At 36.4% G+C, this 19,684-nt stretch overlaps 4 protein-coding genes across 9 annotated transcripts in view; 1 reads left to right on the top strand and 3 right to left on the bottom strand.

Annotated features, from left to right (window-relative positions):
* LOC120628375 (solute carrier family 12 member 4) overlaps positions 1-19,684 on the top strand; it is a 415,818-nt gene that overhangs the window by 263,986 nt on the left and 132,148 nt on the right. The gene's annotated exons all lie outside the window — the stretch shown is intronic.
* LOC120628464 (trypsin CFT-1-like) lies at positions 190-5,488 on the bottom strand. The gene is made up of 4 exons (XM_039896853.1): positions 5,335-5,488; positions 4,173-4,341; positions 3,288-3,543; positions 190-2,169 (listed from the first exon to the last, which is right to left on the bottom strand). The coding sequence occupies exons 1-4, from the start codon at positions 5,384-5,386 to the stop codon at positions 1,873-1,875; spliced, it is 774 nt and encodes a 257-aa protein (XP_039752787.1). The 5' UTR covers positions 5,387-5,488; the 3' UTR covers positions 190-1,872.
* LOC120628473 (trypsin, alkaline B-like) lies at positions 8,683-11,838 on the bottom strand. The gene is made up of 4 exons (XM_039896863.1): positions 11,789-11,838; positions 10,549-10,711; positions 9,454-9,709; positions 8,683-8,991 (listed from the first exon to the last, which is right to left on the bottom strand). Exons 1-4 carry the CDS (start codon positions 11,832-11,834, stop codon positions 8,695-8,697), a joined length of 762 nt encoding a protein of 253 aa, XP_039752797.1. The 5' UTR covers positions 11,835-11,838; the 3' UTR covers positions 8,683-8,694.
* On the bottom strand, positions 15,272-18,215 carry LOC120628499 (trypsin, alkaline B-like). Its single transcript, XM_039896894.1, has 4 exons — positions 18,170-18,215; positions 17,161-17,332; positions 16,007-16,262; positions 15,272-15,568 (listed from the first exon to the last, which is right to left on the bottom strand). The coding sequence occupies exons 1-4, from the start codon at positions 18,213-18,215 to the stop codon at positions 15,272-15,274; spliced, it is 771 nt and encodes a 256-aa protein (XP_039752828.1).

The raw sequence follows: 19,684 nt of genomic DNA, 5'->3' as shown, positions 1-19,684 counted from the left end.
ATACATGTACCGTCACAGTGCTATCATCTGCATACCAGAGGATGCCGGGTTTTAGCAGATCATTTATATGCAGCAGGAAGAGCGTAGCGGAAAGAACCGATCCCTGAGGGACACCAGCGTTGATGGCTATTAGGTCAGACGAGGACCCATCGACGACAACCCGAAAAAATCGTCCACTCAAGAAATCAGCGATCCAGTTGCAAAAACTAATGGGTAACCCGTAGGCTGGAAGCTTGTGTAGAAGACTTTCATGCCAGACACGGTCAAAAGCTTTCGATACATCGAGTGAAACGGCGAGCGCTTCCCCGTGCTTTTCCATGGCTTCACCCCACATGTGCGTGGCATACACTAAAAGATCCCCTGTTGACCGTCGAAAACCGTACTGACGGAGGAGTTCGTTGTTTTTGAGGTATGCCAGAAGTCTGTTATTAAGTACACGCTCCAGACTTTTGCATAGTAAAGAGGTGATAGCAATTGGTCTGTAGTTAGATGGGTCGGCATGGCTACCCTTTTTTGGTACAGGTTGCACGTTGGCAATCTTCCAAGCTGTCGGGACCTGAGTGGTTTTGAGGGAGAGGCGGTATAAACGTGTTAGAATAGGAGACAATTCAGGAGCACAGCTTTTAAGAACCACTGCTGGAATTCCGTCTGGACCACTGGCTTTATTCACATCCAGATTGCAGAGCACTTTTAAAACCTCACACTGTCGAATGCGTATCTCTGGCATGACAGAGTCACAAAAAGGTATGGTTGGTGGTGAGGCACTTCCTGAATCTAGCTGTGAATTAGCTGCAAACAGAGATCCTAAGAGGTTAGCTTTATCTGTTGCATTAAAAGCCAGAGACCCGTCAGGTTTCAAAAGGGGTGGCAGCGAAGGACGGCAAAAATTGGTTTCGATGGACTTCGAAAGGGACCAAAAAGCTGTACTACTACGTGGATTAGAAGCTAATATGGCCCCGAAACGTATGGTGCGACTAAAACGAGCTCTTTTTAGTACCTGCAGTGAGATTAGAGTGCATTCCTCTTATATTTGAGAAATGCACTTTTGAGGAGAGGAGGTGCAACCGCTGTGTATACTTACTTTTCTTCATTTTGCGTGTCATTTGATGTAAAGGGTGAATAGGAAAGGGGGTGGCAGTTGTACGAGGCGCGACGTTTGAAGACTCCTCAATCCACGAAGATACCACACTAAAAGGAAGACTCCACTGGAGACTGCGGGGACGCCCGAACCCCCCTGGGAATCACCATCGGGTCCTCTCTCTGGTCGTCAACCAGCGCGATGGAAGCCATCCCAGGATTTTTCGCTAGTTGGCGGGGCAGCCTTTCATAGGTGACGAATCTACTAGTTGGGCCCCCTACTACCTGCGGTCGGCCAGCGGTGCACCGTGCTTCGGATCCCGCTAGCCTCCAAATTGAGGCGTCCAGTGTAGTTACCCCGTGGATCGGATCCTGTCATTAAACGCAACGCAACTGTACATTCCCATCACCTTTAGATAAGCTACTACGAGCATCGTTCCGGAACACGACAAATCGCATCAGTCAACTGACACAATCAGTCATTTTGCGGCGCGGTTTTGCTCGCAGGGTGGTAATTCTAGCCACGGCCGAAGCCTACCACCTAAGAAAATGATACTCTTTTAGCACCACCCAGGAGCCACGTGTAGGGTAACAAGGGTTAAAACCTAATTTCGGTAAATCCTACGGACGCGAGTACCAACGACCTCCAAAAATTTCTGTATACACATACGTATACTGACATGTGATCATGGATAAAATTAAACTCTCTGAAATGAGCTTACTTATACAGGTAAGATTATTAAAAATTATGCCAATAACGTTGGGAAATATATCCAAGAACCGAAAAACTGAGTCCTAAGCATTGCTTCCAATCCAGCTGGTGAAGTTAGAAACGCGAGTATTTACTCCAGGATACCGAGCGAGACCGCATTGGTGACCCCAAGAACTCACTCCTACTATAACGTTATTGTGTAGAAGGGGACCTCCAGCATCATCTTGGCACTGGTCTCGACCACCGACGTCTATCCATCCAGAGCAAACCATGTTTGTGGTTACTGTACGACCTAATTCAGCGTAACGACTCCTGCAAACATTTTGGTTAATAGACCAGATTTGGACGCGTCGCAGTTGTTCCGACTTTGGGCCACCGTACTGAAATAAAATGGCGAGAAGTAATGCAATTACAATTTTTTTTTGAAATAATGAAAATAGCTTAAAAGCATCACCAGCAGCTCAGTAAAGTCCTATTACTGGACCCAGGTCTCTCTCCCATAGGAAAAAGTGATTTAGAGCTTAAACCCAACACTCTGCTCCAACGGAGTTAGTGATTATAATCAGGACAGACAGCTTAATGTGATGGAACAAGAGTGGTGCTGCGAATTTCCCAACAGAAAAACTAATTTATTTAGCATGGAAGCCAGGACCTTGCTTTAGACATGCTTACCACTAGGCCGTCGAGGCAGTTGTTGCTGAGAATGGCAGCCACATTTTATTGAACTACCAGTTTTATATTACTGACATTAGAAGCAGCGATACACACAATAAACAAAGGGGTACAAATTGTAAATTTTTAGCTATCAAGATTAAAAACACTACCAGGTAAACGATTGCTGAAAGAGTTGATTGTACTGTTAGAACTAGAGTCAGTGGCTGATAACAGGTGCGGTCTACGAATTATTTATCTGTTTTGTAATATTTTAATACCCAATTGATAAGCATGGCCTTCTATTATAAGAATTTGTTATCAATGTAACACATTTGAGGGCATTATTGCCTACAATTATGAAGTACCTACTGCATTAACTGCGGTATATTTAACAGTAGCAAATGGAGTGGGTAAGATCTCAAATAATTTGCACGAGCTTTTGTACGCGTTCTTCATCTGCGTTTATTACGGTTTTATTTAATTCCGTAGGAACCGCCTGATTCCATGTGATAAAAACTGCCGTTTCAACTGACTCCATGCAAAAATTCAAGTTGATCAGTTAGGGCCCTAAGGAAGGCCAAACAAACAAACACACTTTCTCGTTTATCATATAAGTAAGGATTTGCTATTTAAGTATGGACGCTTTGAAAGTAAGATCCCAAGAGAACTGAGCTGAATTTCGGGATAAAAAGCATCCTATATTACTTCTAATACCTTCAGGAATATGTGTACAAAGTTACGTGATGACCGGTTTAGTAGTTTTGCATGAAAGCGTAACAAACAAACTTACATTCACATTTATAATATTACGTAGGGAAGTAGGGATGGTGATTGAGATACTCACAGAAGTTGCTCCCCATCCAACAGCCCATACAGCCTGATTATCAGCCAGTTTATAGTTAGCACCAGCAATGGAGCCAATGCTGACGGAACCCCCAAGGGCGATGTTTGAGGCGGTTTTAAGTATGGCGATGTCACTGTCGTAGTTCCAGGAGTTATAGTTGGGGTGGATAACGATTTGACTGACAGTGTAGACAGTGCCTCTACTGTTTGCCCATGAGGATCCTGCACGAATTCGCCATCGGCTTGGTTGTTCACCACTGTAACGTAAACATTAAAAATTAATTTTGTGGTTAGAAAATGTCCTTCACCTAAAAATTATCTACTCTGATGTCTGTTTGTTTAACCCGGTCCGGGAATCAGACCTTGTGATCCTTAGTTAAATATTCTAACTAAAAAGCGAATCACGTCTTCTATATATGATTCAAATTAAGAATTACGTAAGTAAGTAGGTACAAAGTAGGTAAGGCATGACAGTGCCAACAGGACTATTTTCGAAGCCGCCACTGTCCATCTGTTTGTCTGTCCGTTCGTCAGACTGTTTGTCAGCGGACTGGACATGTACCGTTATAGATAGGGGGTTTTTGACGGAATAGGTAGATATTTCTATTGCCGATATAACAACGTGTAATAAAAATAATAATCCACATACTAGAAATGTGTTTGGGTTTTATATTGTTTGTATTAATATAAGATTTGCACAAGAAGGTGTAAACCATGGTGTACAAATTCAATTTGCATTCAGTCGGTCTATATATTATGTTTTAATAGATTCTTTAGGTCTTTACAAACTACCACAGGCCCTTCTAGCCAGCTTCTCTCTATTTCATAGGGCTGTTCAGTCGCTAACTTGACGATAGAAAATATTACTAAGAAAAGTAAAACTTACGCAAAGCAATGTGCCGCGGTAAGTATAGCTTTCTTCGTTAGAATAGAACCAGCACATGTTTGAAAATAATTAACAAAATCTGAAGAACGAAGCAGTGATGTCACAAAGGGGAAATATTCTATGTTAGTTATTGTACCGCCCATTATCCTCAGAGCAGGTGAAGTTGCAGCTGAAACAAGGTATTAATTAAAACTTAAAATATTACCCGGAAAAGAGCGAAAACAAACTGCCGAATTCTCTCGAACACCCTTTTACTATTAAACGTAGCATCGCCAGAATAGTTCCTCAAGTAATCAAGAATCGGATAAAGTCCATTCTCTTAGAAACGGTCGTCTTTGTGCTGTGCCGTCTTGGCCCGTGCTACATTTTGTCAAAGGCACGGCTGCGATACCAAAGGTTCTGTTTGTTGAATGTGGCAGAAAATGTTTGTCGTACTTGGGAGGAGAGTAATTTTGAGTGGAATCCACCAACCCGCACTGGATCAACGTGCTGTACTACGGCCTTAACCCCTTCTCATTGTGGGAAGAGATCCGTGCCCTGTAGTAGGCCGGCTATGGTTCGATATGAAGATGAAAAGCAGGTTATTTTGTAGAACGTCTAAAAAGAATACATTGAAAGGTTTGATATTTTAATTCTACTATTCGACTCTATGATAACCAAAACAGTTTCCTTTAATGTTTTTTTTTGTTTCGTTCTCAGCCCACTTACTGTTGAGCAAAGATGCTCAAATGGCTGAACGTATTTTTATGAAAGTCGTTAATAAAATTTTTGTAAATATATACAAAATATTTTGTATCCCGAGAAAGCTAGATACTAAGATTGTAAATTCAAGTTTGCGAGCAGTTTATTGGTAGACTACCAACCCGCATTGGAGTAGAGTAGTGGGTATATGGTATTTAACCCTCCCTTCTAAGAGAGAGAAGGCTTGTGGGACGTTAAAGGGTGATAATGATGATGAGAAATGCTGTCTACAGGAAAAGTAGGGAAGCTTTTTTAGAAAAGTAAATTACGACCCGATTTAAAATAGGTAAACTCAGTTAACACATTTAAATCGTCTGAACATTCAAACGTAAATTAAAACGTGGTTTTATTAATCTAGGTTCAGTTAACTATGGTTTCAAAAGCAAACTGGAAGCATAGCTTATAAATTAAAAGCACGTACCATTTAAGCTTCCGACCAGCATCAATAACGCAAGTATAGAAAACCTCTTCATTTTGAAGTATTCCCGTATTGTTTTACCAGTAATAACTGTTGTCTATTTATCCTCTCCTCATGGAAAGTAACTGACCAGTAACAGTTTTCTAGGTGCATGCCTATTTATACTACACAGCTATATCACTTCTTGAGTACTGAGTTAAAGATAACAGAAATTAACCGTTACGTAATGAGTCCTTACACCGCACGGGTATAAACTTCAGCCTGTCTAACCATCTTTTTTAGGTGTACGCTTCCAATGTGTTTTTGTTTAACCACGACACAAAAACAAAGTTTTATAAGTAAGTATGTGTGTGGCTGCTTATCTTTGTGTCTGCTTGTGACATCGTAGTTCCCAAAAATAATAGAAGGATTTGAATGCTCTTTTTCTATTTGAAAGCTGAAATGGGCAAGTTATTTTTAATTTAAATAGATCACATTTGACAGCCGGTTGGCGCAGTGGGCAGCGACCCTGCTTTCTGCGTCCAAGGCGGTGGGTTCGATTCCCACAGCTGGAAAAATGTTAGTGTGATAAACATGAATGTTTTTCAGTGTCTGGGTGTTTATCTATATATTATAAGTAATTATGTGTATTATATTCCTAAAAAAGAAAATATTCTTAAGTCAACTTAGTACCCATAACACAAGTTACGCTTACTTTGGGGCTAGATGGCGCTGTATGTATTGTTTTAGTATTATTATTTATCCTTCAAAACTTCAATATATATATTTATATACAATCCTTAAATTTTTTTATTCGTAAACTCATATATTTGTTTTATAAATATAACCTAAAATAAACTATGTTAAACTAAATAAAATCTAAAACATCTTCGAAACCAAATTATTATTAAATTAAAACATTAAAATATGGTCAGTAGATTCCTTAAACTACTTAAAGTGGAGGGTGCTTAAAATAAAATCTCGAAGTAGCTTCTAATAAGCGATGTTTATCATGACATAGTTCGAGGAAATTTAATATATCAATAACATTTAGATTATTAGTCCGACGAAATTGACGATGTTATGGTGACATCACCATTGTACATAAACAACATATTTATTTTGTATGTATATAATTTCACAAAATCTATATAAAAAGTATGCAAAAGTATGCTTGTTTTTTCTTCTTTAAAGCAACAACTACGCAGCCAATTAACTTGATTTTTTGGCTTGTGTGACGAAGAAAATGAAGACTAACAGACAAAACAAACAGTTCCTATGGGATTTATGGGATTAAACTCGGCGAAGATTGCAGGCAACTGCTAGTATAAAATATCTAAAAATATTTTTTATAAAGAGAAACTGAGGCGCTTCTTCAGTTTATTTGTATTTAAAATGTAATGGATATAGACGCACTTAATTACATGTACACACACACTCACACACAAACACACACACAAACGCGCACACACAAACATAAACATACCATACACACCAAGACACACTACTCAATCGTTTTATTTTATATTGTTTTTGCTATGGAAGAGTAAGGCCTCCTGACACTGACTATTTTGATGCTTACTATAGTCAGAAAAATTTAATAAGCCCGTTTTGACATTTGTGCAAGACCATAGAATGTAACTTGGAACGAAACTGAAAGAAACAATAAAATAAAAATCAATTACATACAGTGTTTTAAAAAATACGTAAATTTTTATGGGACGTTAAATAATATGAAAGAATATATCGCGAGTATTCTTTTTGCGCTTACTTCATAGTAGCATGCAATTTATAATTGTTGCGAAACGTTCCGAAAACAGTTACGTTCTCAGTCTTTTTTTTTTTTATACTAGAGCTGTAACCATTTTTTTACTGAATATCGAAATTAAATATTGTGTAGTTATCTTTACTGCAAAGAATGAGCTTGGTTCTCAAAATGGGTTCTAAATAATGAGTCTGAGTTGATGTTTCTGACCAAGCGGCACATGACTGAAGCGTCCCCGCGCGCACTGCGCAGTTTTTCGTTCCTCATCTTGTAAAGTTGATTGTGCGCTCGTTTAAGTTTGATATATATTGTTTACAATATTACGTTAACTATGGCTCTTCTATTTTGGACATTAATTTAAACATAGTGATTTGACTCGATTTTTGTGTTTGTTGTTATATAGTACTCACTCTGTTTCAACATGTTGAAAAGTGGACGTATAATCAACAGTCAGTCACGCGTATTGGTTGTGAAGTTAAAGGAATACTTAGAACGAACGAACACTTTACAATACATAATAATATCAATCAAGTACTGATACAAACTTGAATTGATTTATCGTGAGTATCGAGTACAGAGTCTTATGGTTCCATAACTAGTATTGTCGCGATGACAAATGTCAAAACGGGCCTATTACATTTTTACGACTATAGTAGGTCTTCACAACATGTATCATTTAAAATGTAAGAAACGAAATAAACGATTTTTAATTTTTTTTTATTTAAATAAATAAATAAATAAATATACTACGACAATACACACATCGCCACCTAGCCCCAAAGTAAGCGTAGCTTGTGTTATGGTTACTAAAGATGACTGATGAATATTTTTATGAATTATATATACATTATACATAAATACTTAGAAAATACATATAAACACCCAGACACTGAAAAACACTAATGCTCATCACACAAACATTTTCCAGTTGTGGGAATCGAACCCACGGCCTTGGACTCAGAAAGCAGGGTCGCTTCCCACTGCGCCAGTCGGCCGTCAAATTATTTATGAAGTAGCAGAAAAAAGCTAGTTATTAATAACTAAGTCATGAGAGATAAATTGACGTATTCAAAAAAAAAATAACCTATTGGTTCACTCACATATAGGTAATACTCAGTGTTAGAGTGAACCGCAAAAATGTCACCCATATCAGTACTCAAACAAAGACAGCACTATCTTCCCTACTGATATAACAAATGTGCAAGTGTATGTTTGTTTGCTATTACTCGTATGTGTAGATAAATCACTACACTGATCTTGATAAAATTTGGCACTTAAATAGCATGCATACTGGAGATAGGCATAGGATATTATCCTGCAACGACCCCGGGGGATTTAGAAAAAGCCTTTGTTGCATATTATACACAGCTACACAGTTACACTGATCTTGGCGAAACTTTTTATCTCAAGAAAACTAACGGTCCCGTGAAATATATAAGCAAACTGAAAAAAAAATGCTGAATGCGGTGCAGTACGACTTTTATAATATTAATTAAATGAATATGTACATATTCGCATTTTAAATTGTTTTAATTAAAAGAATACGACTATAGAAATAATTTTAATTTATTTTATGGATCATTAATCTTATTTAAAAGCTTATAATGAAACTTTGAGCATCAAGCGTTTTGTAATATCCAGTTTATGAATCGTGATATGCGGGTGTTGACGCGAGGGTAGCGCGCAGTTCCGCACATGTACGCCCAGGATGGCATTCCGACGACGACCCCGTTGTGGACGAGGGGGCCGCCTTCGTCACCGGTGCACGAATCTCGTCCACCGATGTCCAGCCAGCCCGAGCACATCATGTTATCAGTAACATTTCGTCCGGATCCAGCGTACCGTTGCCTGCAGGTTGCCAGGTTGACAGACCAAATTTGGACATGACGAAGCTGATCTGACGGTAGGCCGCCCCACTGAAACATTTAAAATATAAAAATTCTAACCATTCAAATATCCCGCCAAACCGCTAAGGAGCAGCGTAGTATAATATTAATATAGCTATAGTAGCCCTTATGAGCAAAAAGTCTGGTGGAAGAAAATAAATGAAACCCTTTACTAATATTATAAATGCGAAAGTGTGTTTGCTCGTTTGTCCTTCCTTCGACCGAACCATTCAATATGATTTTATACCAGGAAAACAAACGGTTCTTACGAGATTTGTAAAAAAAAACCGTATTAACTGCACACGACGCACAACGGCCACAGGTAGTTTTAAATAAAAAAGACAAACATTCTTTACTTTCCATGATAATAATCAGAGTACAGTGAAAAATTAAATGAAAAATTAAGCCAAACAGACTGTTATGTTAAATGAACAATGGCAAAAATAGTATGGTAAATGAACTTAGAAGAGTTTAAAGGTTACTAAAACTTACACTGACGAGTCCCCATCCAACCGACCACACGGGGCTATTGTCGAGAACGTTATAGTTTGCACCAGCAATTTGTGCCAGTTGGATGTTACCGCCAATAGCTATGTTGACCCCGGTGTGGAGAAGTGCAACATCATTATCGTGGGTAAATGCATTAAACGAGGGATGAGTGGTAATTCTGTTGAAATTGTACACACGGCCACCGGTACTGCTTCTAGTTGAACCCACTCGGGCACGCCATTTGGTTGGAGGGTGGCCACTGAAACCATTGTGTTTTTAGTGTTGCGTCAATCAATTTTTTGGACGCATACGAGTGTATGCGTCCAAAAAATTAAACCTAACAAAATTTGAAAGTTAAAAAGGATGTCCCAGAGAAAAAACATTTGCTTGTAAAGCGGATGTTGAAGAATCAGTGGTGCTATTAAAAAAGTTAACATATAAAGAAATTCATTTTGTTAACTAATATAAATATATAGGATTATAATACCAAAAAGGATCCCTTTGTATGAGGTCCTGCTTGACCTAATATAATATTTCGCTGACATTATTTTTGCCCCTTTTGCAATGAAAATGAAAATCTTTCTATTGTTTCTTATTTGGAATGCAGTTGGAGATGCTTTAACTATCATCATCGTCATAATTACAACCGATAGACGTGCACTGCTGGTTATAGGTATATTGAAGGGATTTCCAAATTCCACGGTTTTGTGCCGCTTGGATCCAACGGCTATCGCGCTTAATGTCGTCTGTCCACCTCGTAGTGGGTCGACCAACGCTGCGCTTACCAGCTCAACGTGTCGCGAAGCTGAAGTGGCAATGGGCCAGGCACATAGTTCGGAAAAAGGATGACCGTTGGGGTCCCAAGGGGCTGGAATGGCAGCCCCGAAATGGTAAGCGCAGCTTTATTTATAGCTGTTATAAATTTCATGTAAAAGCGTTAGCAATATTTTAATGACTGTGACTGACTGTTCCGTTTTAACCATTTCAATAGAACGGAACCCTAAAAATGGAGATTAAGTAAATTTTGATAATATCAAGAAAAGATCATTAAAAGTACCAAAAACATTGAATGTAAAGTATCAAGTCAAATATACTTACAAGGAACAATGAGCAACAGAAAGGATACACCTATTAGTGATTAAAATGCCACCACATGTTTGGTAAAAAGTGCCGGATCCTGTCCTGGAGTATAAGAGAGCGGCAACATAAGGATACTGACTTATTTCGACATTACTTCCGCCAATGATCCTTGTGGATGCAGCTGAAAGAAATGTTTATTGTTTATCTATCCATTTCGATTGTTTTTGAAGTAAAACTTGTTTCGGTGCGACTAGGGAGTAACTCAGATTTTTGCTGACGGAAAAACGCTTACGTCACACCTGTGTGTATTTTCCGCTATTTAAAAATAATAATTTAGTTTAGTCGTAAGTATATGTCGTAAACTCCACGATTCTTGACTTATTCGCCAGCTAGTGGAAATTACCATAATCAATTAGGATTATTTAGTTTCCAATATTTTCAAACTTATGAACTGTGATTAGCAAAATGAATAAAAATTCAACAGTTTTAAGAAAAATATTTTAAATTGCAAAGTTCTTTGAATATCTCTAAATTTATTTGTTTATTTATGACTTTTGTAATAAATAAATTATTAATCAATTTTCTGACGATTGCGACATTCTATAGTATTCAATGACAAGGTTATATTGGCATGTACTGATCTTTCTGTTACTTTAAATTTTTTACTCTCAATTATTCTATTTAACAAATGAAAATATTTATAAAATGTGAAATGATATTAATGAATTTTAATATAATATAAAATAAAATAGTAAATATTAAATGAAATGGCGGAGTCTTAGGAACATTTTACTCTTTCATCAAAATTATAAAAGTTTTACTTTAAACTTCGCACGTAAAGGTTACGCGCACACACTTTTTTTTATTTTATTGGTTCACTTGGAAGAAATCCATATCATTACTAATATTATCAATGTGAATGTGTTTGTTTGTTTGTCCTTCCTTTACGCCCTAACTTTGCAACCAATCAACTTGAAAATTTACATGCGTGCATTATCATATCAATTATCGCAGGAAAACAAACGGTTGCCACAGGATTTGTAAAAAGCTGTAATAAACGCGGACGAGAAAAATTTAGGTAACAGCTGACCTAAAATAAAGCTGAATCTCTCAGTCCGAATTAAGAAACCCTTTTTTACATTGAATAGACTTAAGGATGGAGTATAGCTATCAACTATAAAGCCCGAGCCCGGGCCGAGCAAACTAAGTTATTATGGGTCTGAGTAAATTACACAAGCTGTACACCAAAAAACGTTACCTGTTGCGGCGACTACGCCCAAAAGTAACAGCAAAAGAACACGCATTTTGTATCACTAGATTGCTTCTGTTTCACAGAACAAATAAACAGAAATATTTATATTAAATCCACTAGTCGAATTTCAAAGATTATAAAATTGATAAATTTGATAATGTTAACGTGCTTTGTCTTACGGCTTTACTTGCTGCAACTTTTAATTGGCTAATAAAAGACTTAGATTTAAGATTTTAAGTTAACTGCGGTTGCCCTGATGTACATCTATTACTATTCTAAGTTCTTTCAAGAAAGCATAAACAAAATAGTTAAGTAGCTATGATTTTCTTTTCTTTTTTTATAAATAGATATTAATTTCGCTTACGGATTTTAGTGCTATCAATAAACACGTATGTAATTTAATGGATATAAAAAAACACGACGTGATACAGGCGCCATAATAAAATTTGATCATGAAGATCACGGAGTAAAAAGCACCCAATGTACATCCCTAGGATGACAGGTAATTACATCAAGATAGGTTTAGCTTTGAAGCCGTTGTTATATCTCCCCCGTAAATAAAATTAGTATCCAATGCAAATGCAAGCTATACGTGTACCAAATTTCACTAAGCTCGGTGCAGGGTTCCAGCTGAGCAAAGTTATCAACCAAAAAAACGAATAAACAAACAGATAATATCGCATTTATATCTAATATTAGTATGGATTATACTATGAATAATGTTAATCCCATCCGAACAACAAATAATTGCTAAATTCCAAAAATTAATAATTTATCTAATCGCTTAAATAAGCCAAAAGAGGAAATATACATTACCTACATAGATTAGTAATCTGTATTACCATGGTGACTAGTTTATTTATAAAGGGAACCCCAAATCTACTATTTAGTAAGTACGTCCTTTACCTAACTAAACCTAACATATGGGTCAGTGCCTTCCGGGTTTCGGTCCTCCGAACTCCTAAATTGCCAGGCCACCTTCGATAAAATATTTTAGCACCGTAGGTAGTAGAAATGCCTCGCGATAAAGTTGCAGGCGGATAGTAATGAATATTTTCTATTTATATAATTTTTTAATCATTATTTAAGGAGTTTGATTCCGGTTATAATTAAATAGAGCCTTGAAGGACACCATTTCATCATCATCAACCCAATACTGGCCCACTACAGGGAAAGGGTTTCTTCCCAGCATGAGAAGAGTGTTGGCCGTAGTCTGCTGCGCTGTGCGGGTCAATTACCCTCATATTATGAAATTAAGCTTAATCACCACACCGCACCGCTTAGGGACACCATTTACAATTACTTAATACTATGATAACTATTCCGTGTTCTGACGTCAGATCAGAATACAACTGTCACCACACCACTTCTTCCCATGGGTATCGTATGAGACGACTATGGGAATATAATGGAGAAAATGCAGCAGCTCTGTGCAACTACGGTTATTTACTACGACGACCAACATGTCTATCCAGCGTCGTGTTTGGACAAACCCTCCCGTTGGGTCCGTTGTCCTGAGAAGGTCAGCAATGGATTGCTCATGGCTATTGATGATAATAAATATATAAATCCCCTATAAGTGGGTACTGAGTTAATATAATGCTGTTGCCTATTTCACAAACCCGCAACAGGGCCTCGAATAAATGCGAAGGTGGGTTAGTTTATCGTTCCACTGCACGGCAACAAAACAACGGATTGAAGTCATTTTTACCAAAGAGTTACATTATGAGCGGGAAGGTGATCCATGCTACTATATATCCCGGGAGATTCAAGCGCAATTCTGTTATTTACTGTTAACGTCAAACTCATTCTATTTATCATTATAGGTTTTGATGAAATGTAATAGGTATTTACAAAAAACCTTTGGTTTTTAATAACATAGGATACTTTTTGTCCAAAAAAAACCATCCACTTCGAAATGTAAGTTTAAAGTTCATTTTTCTGCAAATTTCACATTTATAACATAAAAATAATAAATTTGATAGTGAACTAAGCATAATGAGGTACATAATAATAAGCATATGTTTAATCAACAAAATTGGTGACCTAATATGCATGATTCACATAGATAACTACAACATCTACTTTGTTTATCAGTTGAGGTATCAAAACAACATCATAAATGCATCGGTTAGCGTCCATTATGATTTCAATGAAATTAAAGTTATAATTTAATCTGAAGTCCTTAGAAATAAAACATTTTTAATACATATAAAAGTCCATCTCATTAGAATTAACGACCGAAAAGTTTAAAAAGTTTAGTAAATATAATTTATTGAAAGCACTAGCCAGCCGTTTGTGGGCTATTAAAACGACTGTTAATTCTAGTAGCTATATAAGGAATAGTAGATAAAAATATCACAAAACAGATAGATAAATAAGGAAGCAACACTGACATCGGACTCCTTCAAAAACTAGCATATACACACACACACACATTCGTACTCAATACACATCAAGACAAACCGATACAAAAAACACAACAACCACCAAACACACAAATTTATTCAAATTTATATACCATGTCTGGCCAGCACAACTTATAATGTGTAGTGTTAGACACACAATAACCAATAAAATAAATCTATCTTAAACGAATCATACACACTCGCATCACAGACAAAATAAAGTAAAACACGAGGAAAAGGTGGATGGAGAGGAGGAGTAAAATGAAATAGAGCACACAAAATGGGGCATTTATAGCAACCGACATCGAAGGTTGAGACCGTGTAATTTACTAGAAATAATTATATAGCCTTCACAAAATAAATAGCAAAAGATACTGTAATGAAAAACATTATATTGGAACAATAGTTGTTCCGTGCAGTATGTTTCGGTCCAAAAAAAACCAGGCACAATATACGAGTATATCTCCAACTACCACAAAAACTAAGTACAATCTTTTGATCTTTTGAATTCCTAAACCCAGACGTCTAAGAACTTCATTAAAGCGGTTTTGACAGGTACACAAGGGATGGTATTTTTTGTACTAAAGGTGTGTAAAACATCAACCTAAAGTAAACAAATGTTAAATTGTGGTTTTTAAAGCTACCTTATAACCTTAACCTTACCTTGGGAAAAACGTTCAGCTTTTATAACATAATGAAGGTTGGGGTACCAACGGTATCTTGCTATATTTATTTTTCCTGTTATTTATTTGTGTTTTATTGCAAAATTAGCGGTAGCTCTTCTTCTTTTTTGGGTAGATAGCTTATTTGTCATGCCTGCACAGCACAATTTACTCTAACCTACCAGTGTTTTTGTTCTGGAAGTAAAGTACCTTTCGTCTCTTAGATCTGTTTCCCTAAGAAGAATTCTAACTCTATCTCCAGGATGAAAGATGTAAAATATGCGAAATTATGGCACACTCAGAGCGACCGCTGAGCCGTAAATCTCTAAATAGGTGAAGGATTGTAGCAAAGTGATTTAAACCAATCTCTGAACGCTAGCGCATAATATAGAATGTATTTTGGACGATATAATTATGGCTTAAGCATGTTCTACAATCCACTTAGCAAATTGAGAGATGCGAGTACTGACGCCAGGGTATCGAGGGAGGGCACATTGATATCCCCAGGAGCTAACACCGACCACGATGTTGTTGTGGAGCAGAGGACCGCCGGAGTCGCCTTGGCACTGGTCGCGACCTCCCACATCAAGCCAGCCGGAGCACAACATGTTGTCAGTGACTACGCGACCTATCTCTGCATAGCGTTGAACGCAGATCGTCTGGTTGACAGTCCATATTTGAACGTGTTGGAGATGTTCAGATGGTTGGCCCCAAAACTGAAAATATGTTAATTTTTTACTCATTGTTAATATGAAATAAATATAAAAAAAATCAATATACTGTTTTTAAAAGGAAATTCTAAAATAAATATAACCTACGCTACAAGAGGTTTTCAGTTAACTTATGTAACTAATGTTCAGCCGCATGGCGTAGTGGGCAGTGATTCTGCTTTCTGAGTCCAAGGCTTATATGTCTATGTTTTTCAGTGACACACAATCACTGAAAAACATTCATAGTTTAGCATTTAGTATATTATAATTGTTTTGTAAATTAATAAATTATTATACTTTTGGAATTTTGTATACCTACCGTAAGAGTGACACGCTCTCGGCTTTCTCACTTTCAGATTATATAAAGACTGATAATATATGACCTTTTGTAAGAAATTCTCAATATTACGGGTGACAAGTAGAGAATGTGACAGTCAGACTCACGCTAGTGTATCCCCAGCCAATGGCCCAAACAACTTTGTTGTCACCTAAGTGGTAGTAAGCCCCCGCGATATATGCGGGCTGAACGTAGTTGTTAAATGAGAACGGTACAGTCACATGAAGCACTGCTACATCACTATCTGTATTGAATGCGTTGAAGTCAGGATGATGATATATCCTAGCGGTGTTATGGACTACACCACCGCTGTGGGCTTTGGTAGAGCCCACTCGAGCACGCCAGCGCACTGCTGGATCCCCCCTGAAAAAAACAATAATGAACGGATTCAAAAAAAATCTTTAAAACAATACAAAAACACCGAGAAATCCCACCAAATTTTTTGCTGATTACTTTTTAACAGTGCGAGTCCTAATATAGTCTTTATTATGACTCGCACTACCAAATAGTCATTAGATTTAAAAGTGGTATTATCCTGACCAAAGTTATAAGGGTTAAAAAGTTAGAGGCAAAGCGCTTCGAGAAAAGGCAGGTAGTGTCCAAGCGCTTTCGCATGCGCTTTCTCTTAGGCCAAGAGACAAATCGCGTCAAAAAGAATGAATAACTCTATGGCTAGTAACGTCATGTGCCGCGCTGCCAGGCATAATCGCGAATGTCCTTTTCATCATAATAGGGATAATACGTTGCCTGTTCTCTGATAGCCTACCAATATAATTACAAAATATAATTTCCATTGCATTAAGTTTGGTGGAGTTGAAATGAAATAAAATAATAATTCTACTACACTACTATTCACTAATGTTAAAAATACTTGAAATAAGGAAAAACCAGCAAACTTAATTTCCAATTAATAGACAATTTATCGGGATAAAAGAAATCCTTTTTATTCCAAGATACTTATATAGATATTATTCTCAGTCTGTGTGAAGTGGTAATAACAAAATTGCATATGTCATAATTTTTATTACTGTTTTTACCAACACTTGGAGGAGTTATCAATTTTTATAAATTTAAAATGTATATAAAAATTTTCGGAGCCAACAGGATTTGAACCTGAGACTCTCAGGCCGCGATTGGTAGAGTCGCAGGTTCTAATCCGCTCGGTTCCGAAAACTTTTATATGAATTTAAAATTTATAAAAAAGGCATATAATTTTCAAAATTTAGCATATCAGAAATATAAAACATAAAGATTATATTACGTGTAACAGTGAGATGCAGAAACAATTGCTCTATTGTTTATTATGGCGCCGCCGCAGGTCTGGACAAAGTTTCCCACTCCACCTCTAGAGAACAGCATAGCCGCTCCCATAGGATAATGTTTGATGGAAACTTTCGAACCACCAACAATTCTACTGGGTGCCGCTAAAACAGCTTTAAGCAAATAAGGTATATTCAGAATGACAGATAAATTTTTATCCTGCAACTTTACATCTATGTAGCTGCAGACAGCCGTTAGTCGAGTACCCTGGTATTTTACGTAAACGTTTATTCTTAATCAGTTCCTACTATATGCTTTCCAATACCTATATCATGAAAAGATAGATCTCCAAGCACGTTTAATTCGTCTACAAGCTATAATATATTTTTAACTACAAAATTACAAATTACCTACAAAATAAAAATATATAAAGGGGAAACTGTGCACGTCTTTCAAAGCTATTGCGCGCTTAGAGTGAGTTTTGGCATAATAAAAATACATATATAAATAAATAAATAAATGAATTACTATATAATACACACATCGCCATCTAGCCCCAAAGTAAGCACAGCTTGTATTATGGGTACTAAGATAATGATGAATATTTTTATGATACATAATACTTTTAATATATATAAATATATATACGTACAGGGTATGCACTAAGTGGGAAGCTGATATTAACTTTATAATACAGTAAGGGTTATAAATAATATACATACATAAAAAGGCATTGATTTTATATCTTCCGCATAGCCTATGCAAATACCCACTATGCACGCCACTGTGTGTTGAATAATGAATGTTTTTCAGTGTCTGGTTTTTTTATATTTACTAATATGAAAAACATTGACAAACATTCATTGTTACAACGTATTGTTAGTTGAATTTCGACCACTACTTGATCTTAAGTAAGCATAACTCCGCCTATAGATATCCTCCTAAGAACAATGATATCTAATCGTGAAATAAATATTTGTATTGATTAAAATTTCAAACATGCAACTTACCTGCAATTGAAGCTAACTCTATGATCAAAACAAAGAGGGCACGCATCCTGACTTCTATGGAAACTACTGTTCTAAGCATTAAAAGTAGTAGTAATAAGGCGGAAAGATAATATTAAAAATATCTTAATTATACAATAAACGATAAGCGTCCGCAATATAAAATGATATCAATATTACAAACAATTTATATAAATTTAGATCACCTGATTACATTTACAAAACAAATTACATACCTAATAAAATTACGTACCTAATCAGTTTAAAAATGTAACCAGAGCTTCTCGAAACTTACACGAAGAAACATTTCATATACAATTATCATGATATGAAGATATTAAAGTACATACTGATTATTTTTCTCAATATGTCTGAATACATAAAACAGAAACCCACTGACTCACTGACTAATCACGAAAACTCAGGATATATAAAGCCTACAAACTTAAAATTTAAAGGTAGGTTCCTTTTAGGACGTAGTTGCCAGCTAAAAAGGGTTTCGAAAAATTACCCTCGTAAGGGGTGAAGTACGAAGATACGTGAAAATGGGCTTTTATGCTATCGGTTTAAAATATTAAAACATGTGTAAATTATTCTTTACACATTGGGTGCTAACCAGGTAATATAGTTCTAGCTAATTTTAATTTATATCTCTTACACTTAAAACAAATTTTTGATAAAAAAAAGCAAGAAATAAATATTTAGATCGGTCCCAAGTAAAATGTAAAATTTCTAAGTATTGTTATACTTTGTATACGGTTCCCTTTTTATTGTGCCTAACAAGGAACGTCCCTAGTAATTTTGTACATATGACGGCTGACTGGCGACTGCGCCACTGGGGCAGCGACATGCTTTCTAAGTCATAGGCCGTGGGTTCGATTCCCACAACTTTAAAATGTTGGTGTGATGAACATGAATGTTTTTCAGGGTCTGAGTGTTTATCTGTATATTTATGTATTATAAATTATTCATTAAAATAATCATCAGTTATCTTAGTACCAGTAACACAAGCTATGCTTACTTTGGGGCTAGATGGCAATGTGTGTATTGTCGCAAAAAATAAATAAAAAGTATATATCTATTTATTTTATTTATATTTATTTATTTCTTGCTTTTTAGCCATTTTACAAAGTCGGTTCGTTTTTGTAAAAAAAAACTTCACTCTTCTTAGTGCTTTATAATAGCCAAATATCAATTGCTCATAATCCTATACAAGATATTGCTTTTCTCGAGGCGGGGGTGTTAATGGTTGAGGAGTTCTCCCAGCACTTTATCATCAGCTTCTTTATTGTGAGGAGCGTACATTGATTAGCAGCCATATACCATAATCGAAGCAAAACCAATGCAATACTAGGTAATTATTTACTAATTACTTTATTGTGGCCATCCATGGTCTTAAACGTCAGTTCCACTTTACCATATGGTGCTTTTCATAGGAGGATGCACCTTCGCTCACTTAGTATTTAAGCCATATTTGTAATTAGAAAACCTTTAACATACATTAATATTCGTAATATA

Source organism: Pararge aegeria, chromosome 2, assembly GCF_905163445.1.
Source record: "Pararge aegeria chromosome 2, ilParAegt1.1, whole genome shotgun sequence".
Lineage (NCBI taxonomy): Eukaryota > Metazoa > Arthropoda > Insecta > Lepidoptera > Nymphalidae > Pararge > Pararge aegeria.
Note: the sequence above shows the minus strand (reverse complement) of the source record. Positions and strands in the feature narration are given on the sequence as shown.